Source organism: Canis lupus, chromosome X, assembly GCF_048164855.1.
Source record: "Canis lupus baileyi chromosome X, mCanLup2.hap1, whole genome shotgun sequence".
Lineage (NCBI taxonomy): Eukaryota > Metazoa > Chordata > Mammalia > Carnivora > Canidae > Canis > Canis lupus.
In genome coordinates, this window is record NC_132876.1 from 13890707 (window position 1) to 13912523 (window position 21817).

General features: G+C 39.8%; 1 protein-coding gene across 9 annotated transcripts in view; it reads left to right on the forward strand.

Moving 5' to 3' along the window:
- The window catches only part of ATP11C (ATPase phospholipid transporting 11C (ATP11C blood group)), a 193379-nt gene that overhangs the window by 155368 nt on the left and 16194 nt on the right, over positions 1-21817 (forward strand). For all 9 annotated transcript variants that reach the window (XR_012026532.1, XR_012026533.1, XR_012026531.1 and 6 more), the window contains 4 exons: positions 2907-2966; positions 12229-12356; positions 17550-17685; positions 20322-20387. Coding sequence is in view for 6 of the 9 variants with exons in the window: in XM_072817184.1 (XP_072673285.1) it covers positions 2907-2966; positions 12229-12356; positions 17550-17685; positions 20322-20387 (390 nt within the window). In the remaining 3 variants the exon portion in view is untranslated. The remainder of the gene's footprint in view (positions 1-2906; positions 2967-12228; positions 12357-17549; positions 17686-20321; positions 20388-21817) is intronic.

Genomic DNA, 21817 nt, shown 5'->3' on the forward strand with positions numbered 1-21817 from the left:
TTAGAGTTCACATTAGACTGAGCCTGCTTACCCATTTGTGTCTACCAGGGGATAGAATTTACCAAAGTTCTTAAAAAAAAAAAAAAAAGAATTTACCAAAGTTCTTAATAAGATTCTAGTTTGTAGATATCTTACCAAGTTCATGTGCAAATTAAATGATTGAAACTGTTACGGTATTTGGATTTCATGCCCTATATTTCAGAAAGGCGAAGCACAGCAACTTTTTGTGTGCTGGTTTTCTGTGATCAATCCCAGATCTTAATTAACTAGCTTTTAATATTCTTAAAGCCATACATGGGCAGCCCAGGTGGCTCAGTGGTTTAGCGCCGCCTTCAGCCCAAGGTGTGATCCTGGAGACCTGGGATCAAGTCCCACGTCAGGCTCCTTGCATGGAGCCTGCTTCTTCCTCTGCCTGTGTCTCTGTGTCTCTGCCTTTCTTTCTCTGTGTCTGTCATGACTAAATAAATAAAAAAATCTTTAAAAGAAAATATGTGGAAAGCAGAGCTCAGAGAGTTTGCATAACTTGCCTTTTCCTCCTCAGCTCAAAAATGGCAGAGCTAGATTCCCACAACAGGTTTACTTATTCTCAGTCCAGGACTCTTTGTACATCACACTTAGTCTGTCAGGCCTTGGACTCACTCTATTTCACAGCCCCCCTTGGGGACAGGTCGTTACTCTCTCTTAATTTCCCCTAGTAAGGGAGCCCGTGAAGATTTGCTGTGCATATCTGCCTAACACTCTGATCTTACTCCTGAGGCCTGGTTTGCCTTCCTTAAGATTTTGGCCTGCAATTCAAGCACCTACCACCAGATGGAAGGAATGCTCTGTTAAGACAAACAAAACAAGAATTAAAGTGGCTGTTTACCAGTGGTCAGTAATTAACCTATCCCTGTCCCAAATTTAGGGGATTATTTGTGTAGATAATACCCTCCATATTCATTAGGCTCTCTGTGCCCATGGTCATCTTAGCTACTGACTTAGCAGTGTTCCTTTTCTACTACGGCCTTTTATCCCAAGATGACTTCTAATACTTTCAACCCTCTTTGGCTGAGCTGAAAAACCTACCTTCCTCTTACCTTGTCAGTGCATCTTCAAATAACAATTGCTTCACTCCTGGAGTGCTTCAGTGACGGGTGTTCCTGCCTTCTCTTTCTCCATTCAATCTACCTTGCGTAATTCAGCCAAGTTAATGTTTAGAAAATGCCACTTTTTAACTGGTCCTCCAGAAACATCACTCTCCATTGTCTAAGGATTAGTTTGTCTTTTAAGGCACCCCCCTGTCTGACCCTGTCTTACCTTATATGTTTAAAATATAAGGTTGCCTTGGTTCCTACTGTTAACCAATCTTAGCCATCCTTAACACCTTGTTCAAATTCTTTTTTTTTTTAATTTTTTTATTTATTTACTTATGATAGTCACAGAGAGAGAGAGAGAGAGAGAGAGAGAGAGGCAGAGACACAGGCAGAGGGAGAAGCAGGCTCCATGCATCGGGAGCCTGATATGGGATTCGATCCCGGGTCTCCAGGATCGCGCCCTGGGCCAAAGGCAGGCGCCAAACTGCTGCGCCACCCAGGGATCCCCCTTGTTCAAATTCTAATTCTTTTATTCACTCAGTCAACAGATGTGTTTGAATGTATTAGCATGTGCCAAGAACCATTTTAAAACCAGAGGATTCATAATGGAATAGAATAGGCAAAGTCTCAGTTGTCATGGGACTTACATTCTTGTGAGAGTCAGACTTCCCCTTCCCACAAAGCATCTTCATGATCCTCACTGAGTACTGCCTCTTCCAACCTCAGAGCGCACTCAATTTTTAAGTATATTTTTGCATCCTACCAAAACTGATGTGTACCCATGAGTGTACCTATCATCAAGATGATGACCTTGGGAGCTCTGGCACTCTGATGCTATAGGGCTTACTCAACATATATATAGCACTTTTCTTGAACATCCTCCAGAACCTGTAGTATATTCGCCTAAGTATCCTCAGCTATGGCAGATGTTCATCCTTCGAGGATGCATTGGATTTTTAAAAACAAGTTTTGAGACTCCTAGCCTGGTAAATGAGCGAAGTGAGAATGTGAGACAGAAGGAAAGAGACTGATGTTCTGACATAGCCCAAAAATGGGCTCTAGAAGGGCTACCCAGAGACGTTATGAACAAGTGACAGCAGCACTGAACTAAGGTTGCATCCTACCCTTGACGGATAGCACTCATTTGAAAATACTAGTTCTGATAATTTTGCCCGAAGACATTAATTTCAGTATTGATAGTCCTACCTGGTCGCTTTTCCTGCCTTATGAATTCTCGGCTTGTATTTTTTCCTGTTTGTTTTTAGTATTCTCCCAATTAAATAAGTTCTGTAGAAGTAAGAAGTTTTGTCCTGTTTTTGTATCACCCACAATACCATCTTTGCATAGAATAGGTGGTCAATAATAATATGTTGATTGTTTAATGAGGCAGAAACAAAGGTGGTAAAGCATTAGTTGATACTGTTAGTGTTGACATATACTATAAGAATATCCTGGCTGTTTATTGGCATTAATTGACTTTAAATGTACACTTTGAGCTTTATGTCAGTCTACCTTACATTGATTTTGCGAATCAAATTGGCATTTAAGGGGTAATACCTAGATGTTTGTATTTGTATGAGATTATTTCTTCTCTCAAGAAGAGCAAAAGGTTCTCATAAAGTGAGATCCTCCTTCTGCTTGGTAAGGCAAAAGTGGGTATTAATATGAATTAATCATTTGTCTTTTGAGTTGTCTGCTTACAACTCTAATGGAGATTTATTTATGATATTAGAAGGACTTAGGATTGACTATAGACTATTTGGAGTCCAGTATCCTGTGTTAGTTTAGAAAGTTAAAGTGAAAACATTAACCCTTTTTTACATTTTTTTCCAGAACCTTTGTTTCATCTTGCCACAATTTTTGTACCAATTCTTCTGTGGATTCTCACAACAGGTTTGTTTCCCTAGTTATTTATTATTATGTACTTTACGTTGGCTATTAATAAATTACCTTTTTTGTATTAGATTGTAGTGATGAGAGAGGCATGTTCAAAGTAAAAGAATGAATTATTTATTTATTTATTTATTTATTTATTTATTTTTTAGTTCAATAGTTAATCTTCTTGCCCTGGTTTTTGACAATAGCAAATGTTTATGTCTTTGCTTTAGTAATGTACGTATTGTTACTTTCTTCTTAAAAGTTATTTGATACATCTTGTTGGAATTGAGATAACCTTAAGAGTATTTCTTTTAATCAATGCAAACCATGTTTCCCAATAATCCTAAAATGGTGTAGCTTAATGTTTCATCAAAGAAAATCTCACACCTTTGCAGTTTCTCGGGTTGATTTTCTAGAAAAATGTTGATCTTTCAACTGGCTAAGAAGCTGTGATCCCTGGATAAAGCCTTGGATTGCTTGAGCAATTACAGTTTTTGCCCTTTTTTGTCTCCTGAACATCTCTTACTCCGTAACGAAGATATGTGTTCTTTTGATACAGAAGTGGTGGGTAGGCATACACATTTATAGCTTTAACAACTGAAATGGCTCTTTGTTGCTTCTCGTGGAAGTGTAGCCAAATACAGGAGCTGTGATGCTCAATTACTGAGAAATTTTGTAGTTAATTTATGAGCAATTCAGTGATTTTGCCAAGCTGAGCTCATGGTAGCATTATCACAGATATTAGAGACCAAGTTTCTAAATTTCAAGGCCTGCTTCACTCCTCCTGCTAGGAAGCGATCTTTTTTCTCATTTTCTTGGTAGTATTTCTAAGATGACGTGTTCTGAATGGGAAGTGACTGCTCTCTTTCCCTAGAACTTGCCCCCTTTTCGTTTGGTGCGTTCTCCTTTATGTCAGTACTGTGTCATCACACCCGTGATGCCACTTCCACAGGTTGCTTTAGGAATTCATCATCTACTGAGTGCCATCAGCCTTCTTGTATGTAAAACTAACAGTATTAGTTACAGAGAGTTTTATAAATTCTGATAAATCTGCTTTGAGCATTCAGATTACTACTGATCAAAGTTCTCACTTCCATGAATGAGTGCAAGTATTTAAAAAGACATTTCCGGTTTTGCAGCAAAGTGCTAAATGGAAATTGTCTTAATCTGGTTAAAGCATTGTTTTTAATTTGAAACCACTGTATTCGCAAGTTGTATGAAGAAGGAACTTATTCCTTATAAAGCCAGCTGAGACTCAGGCCCCAGTCTGTCTGGGGTCTGGTTAGGTTACATTAGCTGTTGAGGTCTCCATAGGAGTTGATGTTTGGCTGCCTCTGTTGCTCAGTTGGTAGGTTCATTCATTTATTGAATGTCTCTTGAGTGCCTACTGTATGCCAGGCTGAGTGCTGGGCATAGAACAGTGATCAAAACAAAGTCTTACCCCATGGAGCTCACAGTACAGTGTAGTGTTAGGGGGAGAGCCTGCAATCATACACATATGTCAGGTACTGATAAAGGCTCTGAAGGAAAAAGCAAAGCATTAAAAACTGGTAGAGTGTGAATGCAGAAGTCTGCTGTTTTATAGAAGATGATCTGGAAAGTTCTCTTCAAGGTGACATTTGGGCAGAGAGCTGAAGGAGAGGAGGGAGGGAGCTATCAGATATCTTAGAGGAAAAGTGTGTCCGGTAAAAAGAAGGTCTGTCTGAGGTGGTAGCGTGCCGTGCAGTAGCTTTATTTTTAACTTCGGCCTTGTGCTACTGCTGGATATAGCGCCCATATCACAAATATGTTTAGAGCACACACAGTTGGTCAGCCCTTTTCAATTCAGGTCCACGTCACATGTTCTCTGCAACCCTGGAAGTTGGAGAGCCAGCTACGGAGAATGGAGAAATAGGACCAGGATTCAGATTCTTTTTTTTTTTTTTTTCCATTCATGAGAGAGAAAGGGAGAGGCAGAGACACAGGCAGAGGGAAAAACAGGCTCCATACAGGGAGCCTGATGTGGAACTCAAACCTGGGTCTCCAGGATCACGACCTGGGCTGAAGGCGGTGCTAAACCGCTGAGCCACCCGGGCTGCCCAGGATTCCGATTCTTTAAGCAGACAGCAACTCTTTCTTTAGCGAAGCTAGGATAATACTGGTCTTTTTCCTATGTGAAAGGAAAATATTTGTAGCAGGTTTAATAGGACACTATTATCAACTAAACCTGTTGTTTGTTTTGAGGACACTGTCTCCTAATTACGCATCTAAGAATTATAATTATCTCTCATGTAACATCATAGTACCATAGTGGAACAAAAGTAGATTGATGTTTCTTCTGTTTGAATGAAATTCAAGACTTAATTACACACCAGGCAGTCTTTTTGTTTGTTTGTTTGTTTGTTTGCTGTTTTCAATTTTCTCATTAGTGAAAATGAGATCGTTTCCAATGAAAATATAGTATTGTGCACCAACAAACTAATCCTCTCCCTTGAGAATTAAAAGGAACAAAGCACCAATTTGGGTATTTGGGGATACTTTTCAATTCAGTAGACGATTTTTGAGGAGTTTAAATCTTTGTGGAAGAGGAGTTAAGATGGTGGAGCATTTAGGACCCTAAGCATGTCTTGTCTCTTGAACACAGCTAGATAGTTGTCATATTCTGAACACCCAAGAAATCAATCAGAGGTCTGAGAGAACAAAAACTGCAAGTCGACAAGTAGAAAAATGATCACCTTTTGGAAGGTTGGAGGTACATATAGTTGATTTGGGGGACAATAATAGCTGTGGGTAAGGTGGCAGGGAGGGAGCCTGCTTACAGAGGCAACCACAAAGTATTATAAGCGGCAAGCAAAAATCTGAACTTTTATAAGCCTGCTACAGTGGTGGATGTGCCCAGCTTAACAGTGCACAGGTGACAAAGTGGGGTTGAATCCCAGGAGTGACACTGGTCTGAGGATCCCCTGGGTCTCAAGACCAAGTGGCAGTGTTCCTAGACATAGGAGCATGGAAGCCAGGTGAAAACAGTGAGTCTTGGTGCCAGCTTTCTGCTCTGTTTTGCTACAAATTTTGAACCCCTACACGGTTTTGTTACCACTTTCCTGGCAGGGGCTGGCAAGCAGCAAAAATGTGGCAAGACCCTCCCCCAGAGGAACAGTGCAGATATGTGCTGCAGGAGTCCCTAAAATTTGGAGTTTTAAAACCCAGTCGTGCGCCTAAGATTTAAAAAATAAAAAAGCTTGACCACAGACCAGTTGAATTTAGGGTTCTAACAGGGATCAGGGACACGAGTGATTGCTTCTGTGAGGGCTCACTGAGGAGTTGGGGGTGGGGACTTTGAGCTCTGGGGCTAGACATTGGGGCACCACCATGTTCATGCCTCCCATCAGCGCTGAAAGTCTTCAGGGAGCAAAATAGCACCACATAGTAAGTCTGGAGCTGCCTACACCAAGCCCCACCCCCTTGATCCCTGGAGGCTCATTTCCACTAGGACAAGTCCACCTGAGAATCATCCCAACAGGCTGCTCCCCCAGAAGACCAGCACAAACAATTTGCTTGCACCAAGTTTACTGATCATAGAGGGCTGCAAAGCATCGCTTCTTGGGGAAAATAGAATCTAGCTTCCTTTTTACTTTTATTCTTTTTTTATTATTATTTTTTCATATATTGTCTTATTTTTTTAATTCCCTTTTTCAATTTTTTTATTAATTTAAAAATTATATATACTTTATCTTTTTGTATTCTTTTGGTTTTTATTTATTTAGTTTTTTGTTTTGGGATCTAGATTCTTTTAATAAGCACACCAAAACACACCCAGGATCTAGGTTTTGGGGGGAGATTTTTTATTTTGGTGGTTTTCCTTTGTTTTCGTTTTGTTTTGTTTTGTTTTTTGTGGGCATTTGTTTTCATTCTTTTCTGGACAAAATGATGAAACAGAGAAATTCACTCCAAAAGAAAGAATGGAAGTAGAACTCACAGCTAGGGATTTAATCAGTACAGATAAAAGTAAGAAGTCTGAACTAGAATTTAAAACAGCAATTATACAGATACAAGTTGGGCTTGAAAGAAGCATAGAAAACACCAGAGAATCCTTACTGTAGAGATAAAAGAACTTAAGTCTAGTCAGGCTGAAATTAAAAATGCTATAACTGAGATGCATCCCAAGTGGAGGCCATCAAAAGAAGAATGGACGAAGCAGAGGAACAAATCGGCGATATAGAATATAAAATTATTGAAAATAATGAAGCTGAAAAGAAGAGGGAAAGGGAGATAATAGACCACAAAGGTAGACTTAGGGAACTCAATGACTTATTAAAACGTAGTAACATTCGTATCATAGGAGTCCCAGAAGGTAAAGCAAGGGGAAAAGGAACAAAAGGTTTAGTCACATAAATTATAGCTGAAAACTTCCCTAATCTAGGGAAGGACACAGACCTCAAAATCCAAAAAGCACAGAGAACTCCCATTAAATTCAGCAAAAGCTGACCATCACCAGGGCATATCATAGTCAAATTCACAAAATACAGACAAGGAAAGAATCCTGAAAATGAGAGAGGGATAAAAGTCCTTCACTTGCAAGGGAAGACAGATCAGGTTTACAACAGATCTGTCCACAGAAACTTGGAAGGCCAGAAAGGAGTGGCAGGAAATAGTCAATGTGCCGAATGGGAAAAATACGTAGCCAAGAATTTGTTATCCAGCAAGGCTGTCATTTAGAATAGAAGGAGAAAGTTTCCCAAAAAGAAACTAAAGGAGTTGGTGACCACTAAATCAGCCCTGTGAGAAATGTTAAAGGGACTCATTGGAGAAAAAGAAAAAGAGACCAAAAGCAACAAAGTCTAGAAAGGACCAGAGAACATCACCTTAAACACCAACTCTACAGGCAACACAGTGGCGCTAAATTCATCTTTTTGAATAATCACTCTGAATGTAAATGGACTAAATGCTCCGATCAAAAGACATAGGGTAACAGAATGGATTTAAAAAGAAAGAAAGAAAACAAGATCTATTTATATGCTGCCTATAAGAGACTCGTTTTACTTTTTTTATTTTTTATTTTTTTTAAAAGATTTATTCACGAGAGAGACACACAGAGAAAGAGAGAGAGAGAGGCAGAGGCAGAGGGAGAAGCAGGCTCCATGCAGGGAGCCTGATGTGGGACTTGATCTCAAGACTCCAGGATCCTGCCCTGGGCCAAAGGCAGGCACTAAACCGCTGAGCCACCCAGGGATCCCCCAAGAGACTCATTTTAGACCTAAAGATACCTGCAAACTGAAAGTGAGGGGATGGGACATCTGGATGGCTCAGTCCATTAAGCAACTAACTCTTCATTTAGGTCCAGGTCATGATCTCAGTGTTGTGAGATTGAGCCCTACTGGGGCTCTGGACTGGGCATGGAGCCTGCTTAAGATTCTTTCCTCCTCTTCTTCTCTCCTCCTATTTGTGCACATTCTCTCTCTCTCTCTCTCTCTCTAAAAAAAAAAAATACAAAAACGGGATGGAGAACCATCTGTCATGTTAATGGACATCAAAAGAAGAAGGCCAGAATAGCCATATTTCTATCAGATAAACTAGGTTTTTAAAAATATTTATTTATTTTAGAGAATGAGAGAGACTCCCAAGTAGATTCTGCACTGATGACCAAGCCCAACACAGGGCTCAATCTCAAGACCCTGAGATCACAACCCAAGCCAAAACCAGAGTTGGACACTTAACTGACTGTACCACCCAGACAAACTAGATTTATTTATTTATTTATTCATAGAGACAGAGAGAGAGGGGCAGAGACACCGCCAGAAGGAGAAGCAGGCTCCATGCAGGGAGCCTGACGTGGGACTAGATCCTGGGTCTCCAGGATCATGCCTTGGACTGAAGGCGGCGCTAAACCGCTGAGCCACCCGGGCTGCCCACAAACTAGATTTTAAAACTGTAGCAAAAGATGGGAAAGAGCATTATATCAAAAAAAAAAAAAAAAAAGAGCATTATATCATAATAAGGGGTTTATCAAGAAGATCTAACAATTGTAAATATGCTCCCAACTTGGGAGCACTCATATATATAAATCAATAATAAATAGAAAGAAACTCAGTGATAATAATACAATAATAGTAGGGGACTTTAGCACCCTACTCACAGCATGGACAGATCCTCTAAGAATCCCTAAAGAAACAAGGGCTTTGAATAACACACTGGACCAGACAGACCTCACAGATATATTCAGAGTATTTCATCCTAAAACAGCAAAATACACATTGTTTTAGAGTGCACATGGGACATTCTCCAGAATAGATCACATACTGGGTAACAAAACAGGCCTCAGAAAGTACAGAAAGACTGAGATCACACCAGGCATATTTTCAGACCACAATGCTATGAAACTTGAAGTTAACCACAAGAAAATATTTGGTAGGACCACAAATACATGGAGGTTAAAGAACATCCTATTAAAGAATGAATGGGTTAACCAGGAAATTAGAGAAGAAAATAAAAAAATACATGGAAGCAAATGAAAATTAAAACATGACAGTCCAAAACCTTTAGGATGGAACAAAGGCTGTCCTCAGAGGCAAGTGTATTGCCATACAGGCCCACGTCGAGAAGCAAGAAAAGTCTCAAATACATAATCTAACCTTACACCTAAAGGAACTAGAGAAGGAACTGCAAATAAAGCCTAGAGCCAGCAAGAGAAAGGAAATAATAAAGATTACAGCAGAAATAAATGGTATAGAAAGAAAAAAACCAGAACAGATTAACAAAACTAACATAAGGAACAGCGGAGCCTCTCAGGAAGAGAGTATTAGAAAAATCGTAGATTTAGGCTTGGGACACCTTACTGCCTCAGTCAGTAGACTTGAGTACAGCTCTTGATCTTGAGGTTGTGAGTTCGAGCCCCAAGTTGACTGTAGAGATTACTTAAAAATAAAATCCTTTAAAAAAATACGATTTTGGCTTAAATGGAATCATTTGGGGGAAAGGTTTAGGATGAGGGTGCTTTATCTAGATTGGGTGCTCTCAATTAAGTGGGAGTAATTTTATGACTAAGCATTTCAGTATATCTCACCAGGAGGATTGAAGACTAGGAGGCTACCACTGTCATTAGTCAAGAAACAACAGTCACCCATATTCGCCAGGACAGGGATATTTGTTAGTTTTGTGATTTGAACAATATTCATATTCCGTGTTCTGTGTAATAGTCCTGTTCTTATCTTGATCTGTCATGGTCATAGAATAGCCTTGCTTGAGGAGCACCTGGGTGGCTCAGTGGTTGAGCATCTATCTGCCTTTGGCTCAGGCCATGATCCTGGGGATTGAGTCCCACAGCAGGCTCCTCGCAGGTAGCCTGCTTCACCCTCTGCCTATGTCTCTGCACCTCTCTCTCTCTCGCTCGCTCGCTCTGTGTGTGTGTGTGTATCTCATGAATAAATAAAATCTTAAAAAGAATAGCCTTGCTTGATGTTGTTACTCATTGAAGTTTTACTCGACAGGCGAATACCAGTGCCTAATTGTAAGTGCCAGGACAGCTTCTGGATATCAGGGGCTGCCTTGCGTTTCTCAGGCTATACCTGTCAATACAATAAAGAAAAATCTCTACCCACCCAGAACTTGAATTCTAATGTGAAATGAACTAGCAAAAGTAATAAATGTAAAACAGAAAATAAAAAGATGACTAGTACTGTAAGAAAATTAAATTAAAAAAATAAAAAAATAAAGAAACAAGATAACAGGGGAAATGTGCCCATGAGAAAGGGAGCGGCAGTTGGGATCAAGGTTGGTCTCTCTGAAAAGGTGACATTTGAGCTGATATTTATGAGTGAGGGAGTAAAGGGAAAGTGTTCCGGGCAGGGGCAACAGCCAGTTCCAAGGAAGTCCTAAGTCAAGAGTGTGCCTGACATGTTGAAGGTACAGATCTAAGAGATAAGGCCAGACAGGTAGAAGAAGCCAGATCCAGTGGGACTATATAGCCACTCCTCTGTGGGAGCCTTTTAACTTTCAGAGATAAAAAGAATCCACTGCACAGTTTGAACAAAACAGTGACTTGAGTTGACTTATTTTCTCACAGAACTACTCAGGCCATTGCATGGACTGTAGATGAAGGGGAGAAGTAGGGAGCCACTGAGGAAGCTTGTAGGGTGGTAACTGGAGGAGCCGAGAAGTGATCTGATTCTGAATATATCTGAAGGCAGGGCCAGTAAACACTTCTTAATTGACTGGATGCAAGTGTGAAAAAGAGAAGAATCAAGGATGAATCCAAGATTTTGATTCTAGCTAATCACCAAGATTTAGTTGCCCTTTCCTGAGATGGGGAACCCTTCAGGAGGAGCAGGTTGGAGCTAAGGGCAGGTCAGAGGAGGAGTTCAGTTCCAGATGTAGGTTTGAAATCTATTTCCAAGAGGTAATAAGTGGGCAACTAGGTCCATGGCGACAGGTCTGGGCCAAAGATAAATATTCGGGAATGTTCAGTGAATGTATGGTATTAAAACACAGGACTGGTGAGATCACCTAGAAAGTGAGTATGACATCCCAAACAGTGGGTGCTGGAACACTCCCAACTAAGGGCTTGGGCAGAATAGGAGACCCAAGAAGAAATGGCTAGTGACATAGGAGAATTGCTAATTTCAAAATATTTCTCGAGCACCTAGGTGGTACCAGGCACCAAGAACGATAGTAGGGTTGCAACATTGTGGGCACTGTTCACTGAGGTAGGGACCATGGGAGAAAGATTTAAGGGGAACGTTAATGAGTTGGGCTTTAGACATTTTGAGTTAACAGATGCCTGTGGGACAACCAGCAGAAAGGTGGAAATTATGGTCTGGAACCTAGGGAAGTCATGCCTGTGTACATATATTTAGCTTTGGTCTTGCAAATACATCCCTTTAAATCCTTAGTAAGTGGCCACATTCAATATCATAAATACAGCCTGGAGAAGGTGATAGTGATATTTAAAACTATGTAAAATATTAACAAAAGAGCCCACTATGACAGAGGCTGACCACTGCCTATGCAGTTCCAGGCTTACACTTAATTGTTCTTTGTTCACTGAAAAATCTTTTCAAAATCTGTTAGCAAATACCTGTTAGAAATAGACCTTACCGCGTGTATACATTCTGAATAAGATCCTACAAAAAGGGAGGCTCTATTAATATGCACCACAATATGTTAGTTTCTTTTCTACAGCTATCAGAGTGACCTTGTTTATAAACTTCTTTTGCTATCACAACGAACATGAAAGGAAACTGTCTTGTTTTAGCTTGTGTTTTTTTCCAAACACGTGCACTTTTTCTTTTGTCTGTCATTTCAGCCACTGTATGATGCCGCTTACCTGACAATGTACAACATCTGCTTCACATCCTTGCCAATCCTGGCCTACAGTCTCCTGGAACAGCATATCAATATTGACACTCTGACCTCAGATCCCCGATTGTATATGTAAGTAGAACATACAGTTAAAAGCCACTTCAGACCTTCAAAACTGTGGGTTTCTTTCATCCACAGGTAGGAAGGACACAACTGCCAACCTGATTCGATTACATGGTTCTGTTCTGAATTTTAGGTACTTAAACCAGACTATTCAATAGGAAAATGATAGATGTCTTAGATGTAGGTCCTGTCCATGAATGTGTATGAATCATCTAGTTCAAAATCACTAATTCCTAAAACTTGAACCTCCATTGTCATAGAATTCTGGAGCCTCACAGGAAGACACACTATTTTAACTACCAAAAAAAAAAAAAAAAAAAAAGAAAGAAAGAAAGAAAGAAAAAGGCAATACACAAAGATTTTTTGGTAGTTTATAGAATATTGATTCCTACCTATAATGGGTTGGACTGATATTATGGTAAACTTTCTTATTTTTTTAAGATTTTATTTATCTTAGAGAAAGAGTGTGTACACACACTTGAGTGAGAGCAGGGGCAAAGGGGAAGGGAGAGAACCTGAAGTAGACTCCGCAGTGAGCCTGAATCCCAATGTGGTCCTCGACCTCACGACCCCAAGATCACAACCTAAGCTGAAACCAAAAGTTGGTTGCCTGTCCGACTGAGCCACCCAGGTGCTCCTAGACTTTCTCTTAAACTGCCCTAGAAGCATGGCCTCTACTTTGTTAGCTCCATTCTAAAACTATATTGCTGAAGAAAATAATGAACTCATCAGAGCCATTATATGCATTTTGTGTCAGTTGGAAATGGATGCTTTTGTCTATGGGTGGGGAACTTTGCCAGTTGTTTAACGTATGATTTAATTGGTGTTTTTTAAGTTATGCATACACCTAAGGATGAAAATGTTAATTTATAGCAGATGACAAGCATTGCTAAACAGTGGGTAGCAACTGCAGTACAGCGACTTAGGTGGCTTATTTGTATGAAGTGAAGGTGCACAAATTTAAGGGATTTCTTTAACCAGTATGACTCATAAAACTTACATTAAGCAATTGTTAGACTTAACCAGCTTTACAAAATTTGTCATTATTTTAAAGATGGAAAAATGGAAAATTTCAAACATACACAGTAGTAACAAAAATACTATTAATATAGTGAACTTCCCTATGCTCATCACTCAGCTTCAGTAATTATCAATTCTGGGTCTATCCTATTTCATTAATAACCCTGTTTGTTCTATTACAGACTTACTTTGCAATAAATACCAAACATTATATAAAATAGTTATTTCAGTAACTATAGAGTTACTATTAAGTTATTAAGAGATACTATTAAGTATCTCTTAAAGATAAGGACTTAAACAAATAGTACCCTATCATACCTAAAACTTTAACAAGTCCATAATATATATTATCATATATCCAATCAAGGTTTAGATTTCTCTAGTTGACTCATTTCTTTTTATAGCATGCTTGTTTGAATCCAGATGAGGTCCATATACTGTAGTTAGCTAATATGCTTCTTGAGTCTGTTTTAACTTGTAGGTTAACCCAGAAATTTATTTGTTGACAAAACTGAGTCATTCATCTTGTAGAGTTTACCCCAATCTGGAGTTTGCTGATTGCATTCTTGTGGCATTAACATGTTCTGCTTTTCCCTGTATTCGTAGCAAGGGGATAGTTAGATCTAGAGGGGAATCCTAGAAACCCTGGGAGAAATCTTACAGAGCATCCGCTCCCATGCTCTCTTTCTTAAAATGAGGAACCAGGGCCCAGAAATGACTTACCTAAAGACACATGGTGAAACTAAAGGCCACACCAAGATCGGAATGTAGGCCCCCTGATGACTAGCCCCATGCTCTTTCCAGCTGGCTGGTGGTTTTCAAACACTGAGCAGCAGTGTTCTGTCTCCAGACAACTAAAGTGAAATCCAGTAGTGCAGCTGCTCTGGTCGACGCAGGGTTTGGGGGCAGGGAGCAGATCCCTCACGTTCAGTCCCACCAAAAGTCCAGGCTAACTGCCTGCCCATCAGTAAAATCTGGGTAATGGTAGCAGCTAATAATGGGGTTTTGTGAGGATTAAATGAGTGACTACATGTAAAACAACTTAAACCAGTCCCTGGCACATAGTTTTCAATGAGATGGCATCTGTTAACCTTATTCTAACACCCTCCTGCGCATGACTTCAGGGCTATGCTGAGCGCTTTCATACATCAAGAATGTTGAAAATCTCAAGAAAGCTGTTGAGGACAAATTATTTTAAGGGTGTCCATGTTTTAGTTAGGGAACTACAGGTATAGGTCACAAATTATTGAATGATTTTCCCTAAAGGTATACTTGCTACACCTGCATAAGTGAAAAAGCCATGGCATTCCCCTATTGACCAGCTCGAAATGCAGCTTTTCTTCTTCCCTGCTCTGATGAGACGCTGATCTCAGCCTGTCCCTATATTGGTGATCACTCTGCTACTCCAATTATTCCTTTGGAAGCATGAAGCCCTAGTCATCTATGGGGCCCTCTCTGCAGCTATACCACCTAGTATTACTGATGACAGCCTGTGCCTATTTACAGATTTCACCTTCAGGGATGTGGTGACCTGGGCACTTTGCAAATACTATGACATGAAACGATGTATTTGGATATTTTCCTGCTTTTAAGAGAAATTTAAATAGTAAACTGTAGTTCTTCTACAGAGGGAAGAGCCATCATTTGTTTCTTCTTCAGCTTTTAAAGGCAAAAGAAAGGGGGCACCTGGGTGGCTCAGTGGTTGACTGACTGTCTGCCTTTGACTCAGGTAGTGATCCTGGAGTCCTGGGATCGAATCCGGCATGAGGCTCCCTGCAGGGAGCCTGCTTTTCCTGTCTATGTCTCTGCCTCTTTGCATCTCTCATGAGTAAATAAAAAATAAAATCTTTTTTAAAAAATGCAAAAGAAAGGTTCCAGTACACCTTCCGCTTCCCATCATAGGGAGGTGCTCAGGCCTGTGCTGCAAGGCAGCTGCTCCCTGAATCTTCATTTTCTCTCACATTCTCCTTCATGTTGGCTATGAGACAGTCTAGAAAGACAGGATCCAGTCCTGCCTCAGCCCAAATTCAGTGGCTTGCAAAAGCCTCATTGGCTGGGCGGTTTCTGGGCACTCATTGCAAGAATCTGTAGGAAGGTGCCTTCCCTGTGGCTCCCAGTTGCCTTGAGAATGTGACTTACTGTCTGTGGGGAGAGCTTGTTTCTGAGAAGCAGCCACCTCTTTGCTCCTGCAGTTTTTCTAGGGCAGACAGCAACACGTTGCATTATGCATCCCCCGAATTTCAAATTCTTTCATGCATCTGGAAATCAGGTAAAAGTTGCATGATTGCCATGTTTTCAGAAAACCCCCACAGTACTCAATACCAGGTGAACAGAGATTAGTTGCATTTACATTATAAAGGTGTTTTTTTTCCCCTAAAGATTCTATTTATTTATTCATGAGAAACAGAGAGAGGCAGAGACACAGGCAGAGGGAGGAGAAGCAGGCTCCATGCAGGAGCCCAATGTGGGACTTGATCCCGCAACTCTGGGATCACGTCCCAAGCCGAAGGCAGACACTCAACCACTGAGCCACCCAGGCATTCCTATAAAGGTGTTTGTTACTCGATAAAGCCAAGTGACATTCTGTATAGTATGGGCAACAGCATGCTATATGAATGATTAGATACCTTTCGATAAATGTTAAGAGCAACTTGAGAAGGACCTGGGTGGCTCAATCGGTTAAGGGATCAACTCTTGATTTTGGCTCAGGTCATGATCTCAGGGTTATGAGATCAAGCCCCTCGTCAGGCTCTGCACTAAGCATGGAGTCTGCTTAAGATTCTCTTTCATTTTTTAATATTTTTTAAGATTTTACTTATTTATTCATGAGAGAGAGAGAGAGAAAGGGAGAGAGGCAGAGACACAGGCAGAGGGAGAAGCAGGCTCCATGCAGGGAGCCTGATGTGGGACTCTATCCAGGGTCTCCAGGATCACGCCCTGGGCTGAAGGTGGTGCTAAACCGCTGAGCCACCCGGGCTGCCCGGATTCTTTTTTTTTTTTTTTTTAAGGCAATTTGAAATAGACCAAAAGATTTCCATGCATAAACCCATCTTTCTGTGGCTCTGCTCCATTAGAATTAGTAGCCATATTTAACACACTAACTTGTAGCAAGAAGATTGTGTTATTTTAACAGATTTTAAAGTTTTGATCTACCTACCGTTTATGAAAACATGACTATATAGCTTGAAACACTATTTGACTCAATTGAAAAAATATAAAGGGTACCCAACACCTAAAAAAGGTTTCATTTCTAAGAAGAAATCTTGATGAAAAGAAATATCTTAACAATTGTAGTCGGAAAAGCCATGGCAGCTAGGTTGAGAGCATATGCTGTGATTTGAAGTCAAGTCAATCTGTGATTGTATACCAGCAGTTCCCCTTACTAACTGAATGAACTCTGGCAGGCTACTACACTAGTGGTTTCTAAAATCTACTGCACATTAGAGTCCCCTGGGGAGCTTCAAAAATATCCTCATGCCCAGGTGACATCTCAAGCCAGTTAAATCAGCATGAGGAAGGTGGGAGTCAGGCATGAGTGGTTCTAAAGATCCCCAAGTGATTCCAATGTGCGTCATAGCTTGGGAACCATCATGACAGATCTTTTCAAGGCCCATTATTTGTAAACGGGACTGACAAAAATACTTAACTCACGTGGATTTTATGTGGATAAAAATGGACAATACATAGAGGCATCTAGGTGACTCAATTAAGCATCTGCCTTCAGCTCCTCAGGTCATGATCCCGAGGTCCTGGAATCAAGCCCTGCATCAGGCTCCCTGCGCTTCTCCCTCTCCCTCTGCCTGCTGCTCCTCCTGCTTGTGCTGTCAAATAAATAAATAAAATATTTTTTTAAGATACGGACAATATATATAAAACTCTTAACCCAGTTTACTGACATATAAGAAGTACTCAGTAATGGGAGCTAATTATTATTGATGATGCTATCGTCGTCAGTGGCCAGAATTTTAAACTTAGTGCTTTGACTATTTCTCCAATGCATCCATCTTGAGGCGGTTGCATAGAGATAAAACTGTGGCTCAGTATAGCCCTCCACGCCCCAGGGCTACCTCTCCTCATTATAACCTGCTCATATCTGTGTGCCCTCTGACATTTTACCGTCTCTTTAACTAGACAGCCTACAGAGATTCATTAACCGGTGTTTTTTCCCCCACTTCTCAATAGGAAAATTTCTGGCAATGCCATGTTACAGTTGGGACCCTTCTTATATTGGACGTTTCTAGCAGCGTTTGAAGGGACAGTGTTCTTCTTTGGGACTTACTTTCTTTTTCAGACTTCATCCCTAGAAGAAAATGCAAAGGTAAAAAATATTTCATTATCTCTTAGAATAAGAATAAGCATGGCTTACTCTTTTTTTTATAGGCACTGGATTTATCATACACATCATCCAGCTGTAATCATTTTGTAAACTTTTTCTTAAGGTACAGTATTTAGTTCTTAGAACTTTTTTAGAATGATGGAATTACTGAAGTAAGAAACCACTTCCTTTGTGTGTGCATGGCTAACTAGAAAGCTTATGTACATAGTTATGTTAAGCCTTCTAGAGGCTTAACTTAGCTGTAATTTTTAATAGATGAATAGATGAACAGAGTTCTTAGGACTTCAGATTTTAGACCCCTATACTTTTCTTTTTTTGTTTTTTTTTTTTTAAGTAAACTCTACCCTCCAATGTGGGGCTCATACTCAGGACCCCAAGATCAAGAGTCGCATGGTCTACTGACTGAGCCAGCCAGGCACCCCAAGACTTCTCTTGTTTTAAAAGTAAAATCCGGCCCCACTCAGTTCCTATGTATAGTGGCCTTTCATACTTGGAGTTGAAGGGGGTCGCCACCATCTTTGCAGTATTTGCCCAATAGATAAAGCGACGGAATTCCCTTCTCTTCCTCCTTTCCTTCCACATGGGAGCCTAGTGTTTTCCAGAAAGACTGCATGAATCCTACCAGTGCCTTCCTAGCAAGCGACTATGTAGGTCAGCATGTGCATTGGGATGATTTCCCCCTGGCTGTGTTCTAGGAGAGAACTGCTGATGGGTGAGGTCTTCCCATAGCCATACAGTGAAAATTAAGCCCGCCACTTCACTTATGCCTTCACTACGTTCATTCTTTGCTATTTCTGGGCTTCCTGTTTAATGGTTACTCGTTCTTTATAATTATAACGTGAGGCAAACCTAAGGTTAAAAATTAATTTACTGAGTACACTGTGTCCAGAACCTACACAGTCAATATCTGCTACAGAAGGAATAGGCCCAGTGAATTTGAATGACACTTTGAAATTAGGTATTACAGTCCAAAACCTTTCTAATTTGGACTAACAATGTGTTCGCTTTGGCAGCGCATATACTAATTTGGACTAACAAAAGTCAGCTTACACTGAGGGGGGCACTTGATGGGATGAGCACTGGGTATTATACTATATGTAGGCAAATCAAACTCCAATTAAAAAATATACCAAAAAAACACAAAAAAACAAAAGTCAGCTTAGTATGAATCCCTTAAAATTATTAAACACTGGGGGTATCTGGTTGACTCAGTCGGTAGAGCTTGTGACTCAACCTCAGGGTCATGAGTTCGAGCCCCACTTTGGGCATAGAGGTTACCTATAAAAAATTATTAATCACTGAGTAACTGTTGAGGAAATACAGATGTAGTACTTCAAGTGGGCACATGTAGCACTGGTCAAGGACAGTACCCACTGCATCTCTGCAGGCCAGTCACTTAAACTTTCCAAGTCCACTTTGCCCATCAGTAAGAAGGGGTTTGATTCTGTGACTTTCACTTTTTATTTTATTTTTATTGAGCACATAAATGATAAAACGCTGATGGTTTGTTTCTTAAAAAGAGTTTGCTGCATGGGACACCTGGGTGGCTCAGTGGTTGAGTGTCTGCCTTTGGCTCAGGGTGTGATCCCGAGGTCCAGTGATCAAGTCTGGCATCGGGCTCCCTGTGACGAGCCTGCTTCTCTCTCTGCCTATGTCTCTGCCTCTTTGTGTGTCTCCCATGAATAAATAAATAAAATCTTTTTAACAAATAATAAAATAAAGAGTTTGCTGCAGAGCAGGTGGGTACTCTCCTGCATTCCTGTTGACGTGATTCATTTGCTCAGCAAACTCTGGGTGTGTAGGGAGCTCCAGCCCAGCCTGTGTCTCATTCATCACCCATTTTGAGTTCACGAAAACCAAATTAGACTTTACTGTATATGTCACCATCCTTCTAAATGTTTGCTAAAATTATAGCAAGTGTAAAAACTGCTATCAGCAATTAAACAGAATACCATGTATAATTTGACCAAATCCTTTTGTTGCTTTTGTGAATCTTAATTTTTTTATTATTTTTTTAAAACGTTTTACATTTCATTTTCTGTTTTAATGTTATGCATTCAGATCTTGACAGCATTTGGTAAGCATATGTGCCATTCATTGCCATACTTAGGGATTTATACATGCTATCTGCTTTTCTTTGATGTGCACATACTGACAGCTCTAATATTTACAGCCAGAAATTAGACTCTGTTTTTAAAATGTGAGTTGATTTGTCGAGAAATTAGTCCTCATTTGAGAGCTTTAGTTCTTTATTACAGAGAAAGCCCATATCAGACTCTTTAGAGACAGGAATCATTCAAAGGACTTGTTTTGATGAACATTACTGGTAGCGGAATAGGGGGGTTTGTTTTGCGTTTATTACACCAGTGTGCTCCCTGTTTGGTACTACATGGAGTAATGGAAATAAACCCTACCAACCACAAGTGTGTTGTAGCTGTCCAGGAAAATTTAGGGTCACAATAAAATCCAGTATTGGGGCCTGATCCTTTGATCAGATACTTCCCTAAGTATTTTATACAAAAATCTTTAGAGGTTACACCCAAGATTAAATTTGCCTTTTTATTTTCTTAAGCAGGCTTGTGTATTCATGGTGCATGTAATTGTTCAATGTTTTTCAGGTGTATGGAAACTGGACTTTTGGAACCATTGTTTTCACAGTCTTAGTATTCACTGTAACTCTGAAGGTTAGATTTTTATTTATTCAAATATATTTAACACCATTTTTGTAGTACTTTCTGGTTTCACACTATTCTTTTTTGTTGGTTTTTTTTTTTTTTTGGTCTTTCATTGAGGGTTGTCATTCAAGTCTGAATAGTTACTAAAATATGTATGATATTAGATATTTAGACATTTGTATGCTATTTGTGATCTGTTTTTTCCAGAATATTGTCTCCTTTTTAATTTGTTTCCTTTTTAAAAAAATTCTTCCACCATAGTTACGTTGAAAATCTGTTTCTTCTTTCAAGATAGTGTAAGTAGTATATAAATAGGCTGAGTGTGTATATGTGTTTCCATGTTAAATACTTGAATAGTTTTTAAGATTATGTATCTGTTTACAAACACCAAGCTTCAAAGGAATGTGGGTACTAAAGACAGTTGAATAGGTATCCATAAGCAAGATAACTTGTGCAAAAGAGCTTAGTAGTGATGAAGGTTTATTTAATGCATTTATCACTGAAATTTATCCATATTAGTGATGAAACACGTAACAGTATACAGCAGGTAACATACAAGAATCATTGGCATTAATGATATACTCTGAAGCCTTGCCGAATTCCACCCTTGAGACTTATGACTTGGGACTCTCTTATATTTGAAAGCATAATCAAATTCTTTTGATGATTGTTCCAGTAATAAATATCTCACATGGGATCCAAGAATGAGTAAATGAATTCCAGTATGCCCAGTGGTCAAAATTAGAATTCCAGAAGTATGATTGACAAGGAACCTGTGAACATTTCCCCTTTAAGGTTTTTTTTCCTGATTCATTTCTCATGCCAAATAGAACTAACATATGTTTGCATTTTTCATCTACTATTTAAGTAATATTTTAGGACTGCAAAAGAGAATGTTACAATTCATCTCCATTTAGTCACTTACTAGTTGATATTTTTGGGCAAGTGAGTTCCTTTCTCAGTGCCCTCATTTCTTCTATAAAATGGAGATAAAAGTAGTACCTTCCTCTGTTAGGATTTTTGGTGGGAAGTCAATTAGTGGATACACAGCAAGCATTTAGAGTGGTGTCTGGCACATAGAATGTGGTCAGAATGATAGATACTGCTTGTTGCTATTTATTATTATGTTTCACAGGATTGTGATTTGAAATTGAAGCCTCCCCACCTTTTTTCTCCCTGGTCTTGCATATGGCCCCAGGGCTTCCAATGGCCTCCATAGTTAAAGTTGGCCTTACTGCAGCTTCTTTCATGTGGCCCTCAAAAGACATTCACTCTCTCATCTTTGGATGGGTATTATTGCTAGAGAAAACCCTAGCAGCCCAGAGGTGGGAATTCAAGACTGGTCTACCTTAACAATGTTCTCAACATCCTGTTTATGAATGAGAAACTTATAACAGAGAATCAAGGACCAGAGTGTCACAGCAGGAAATAAAAACAAA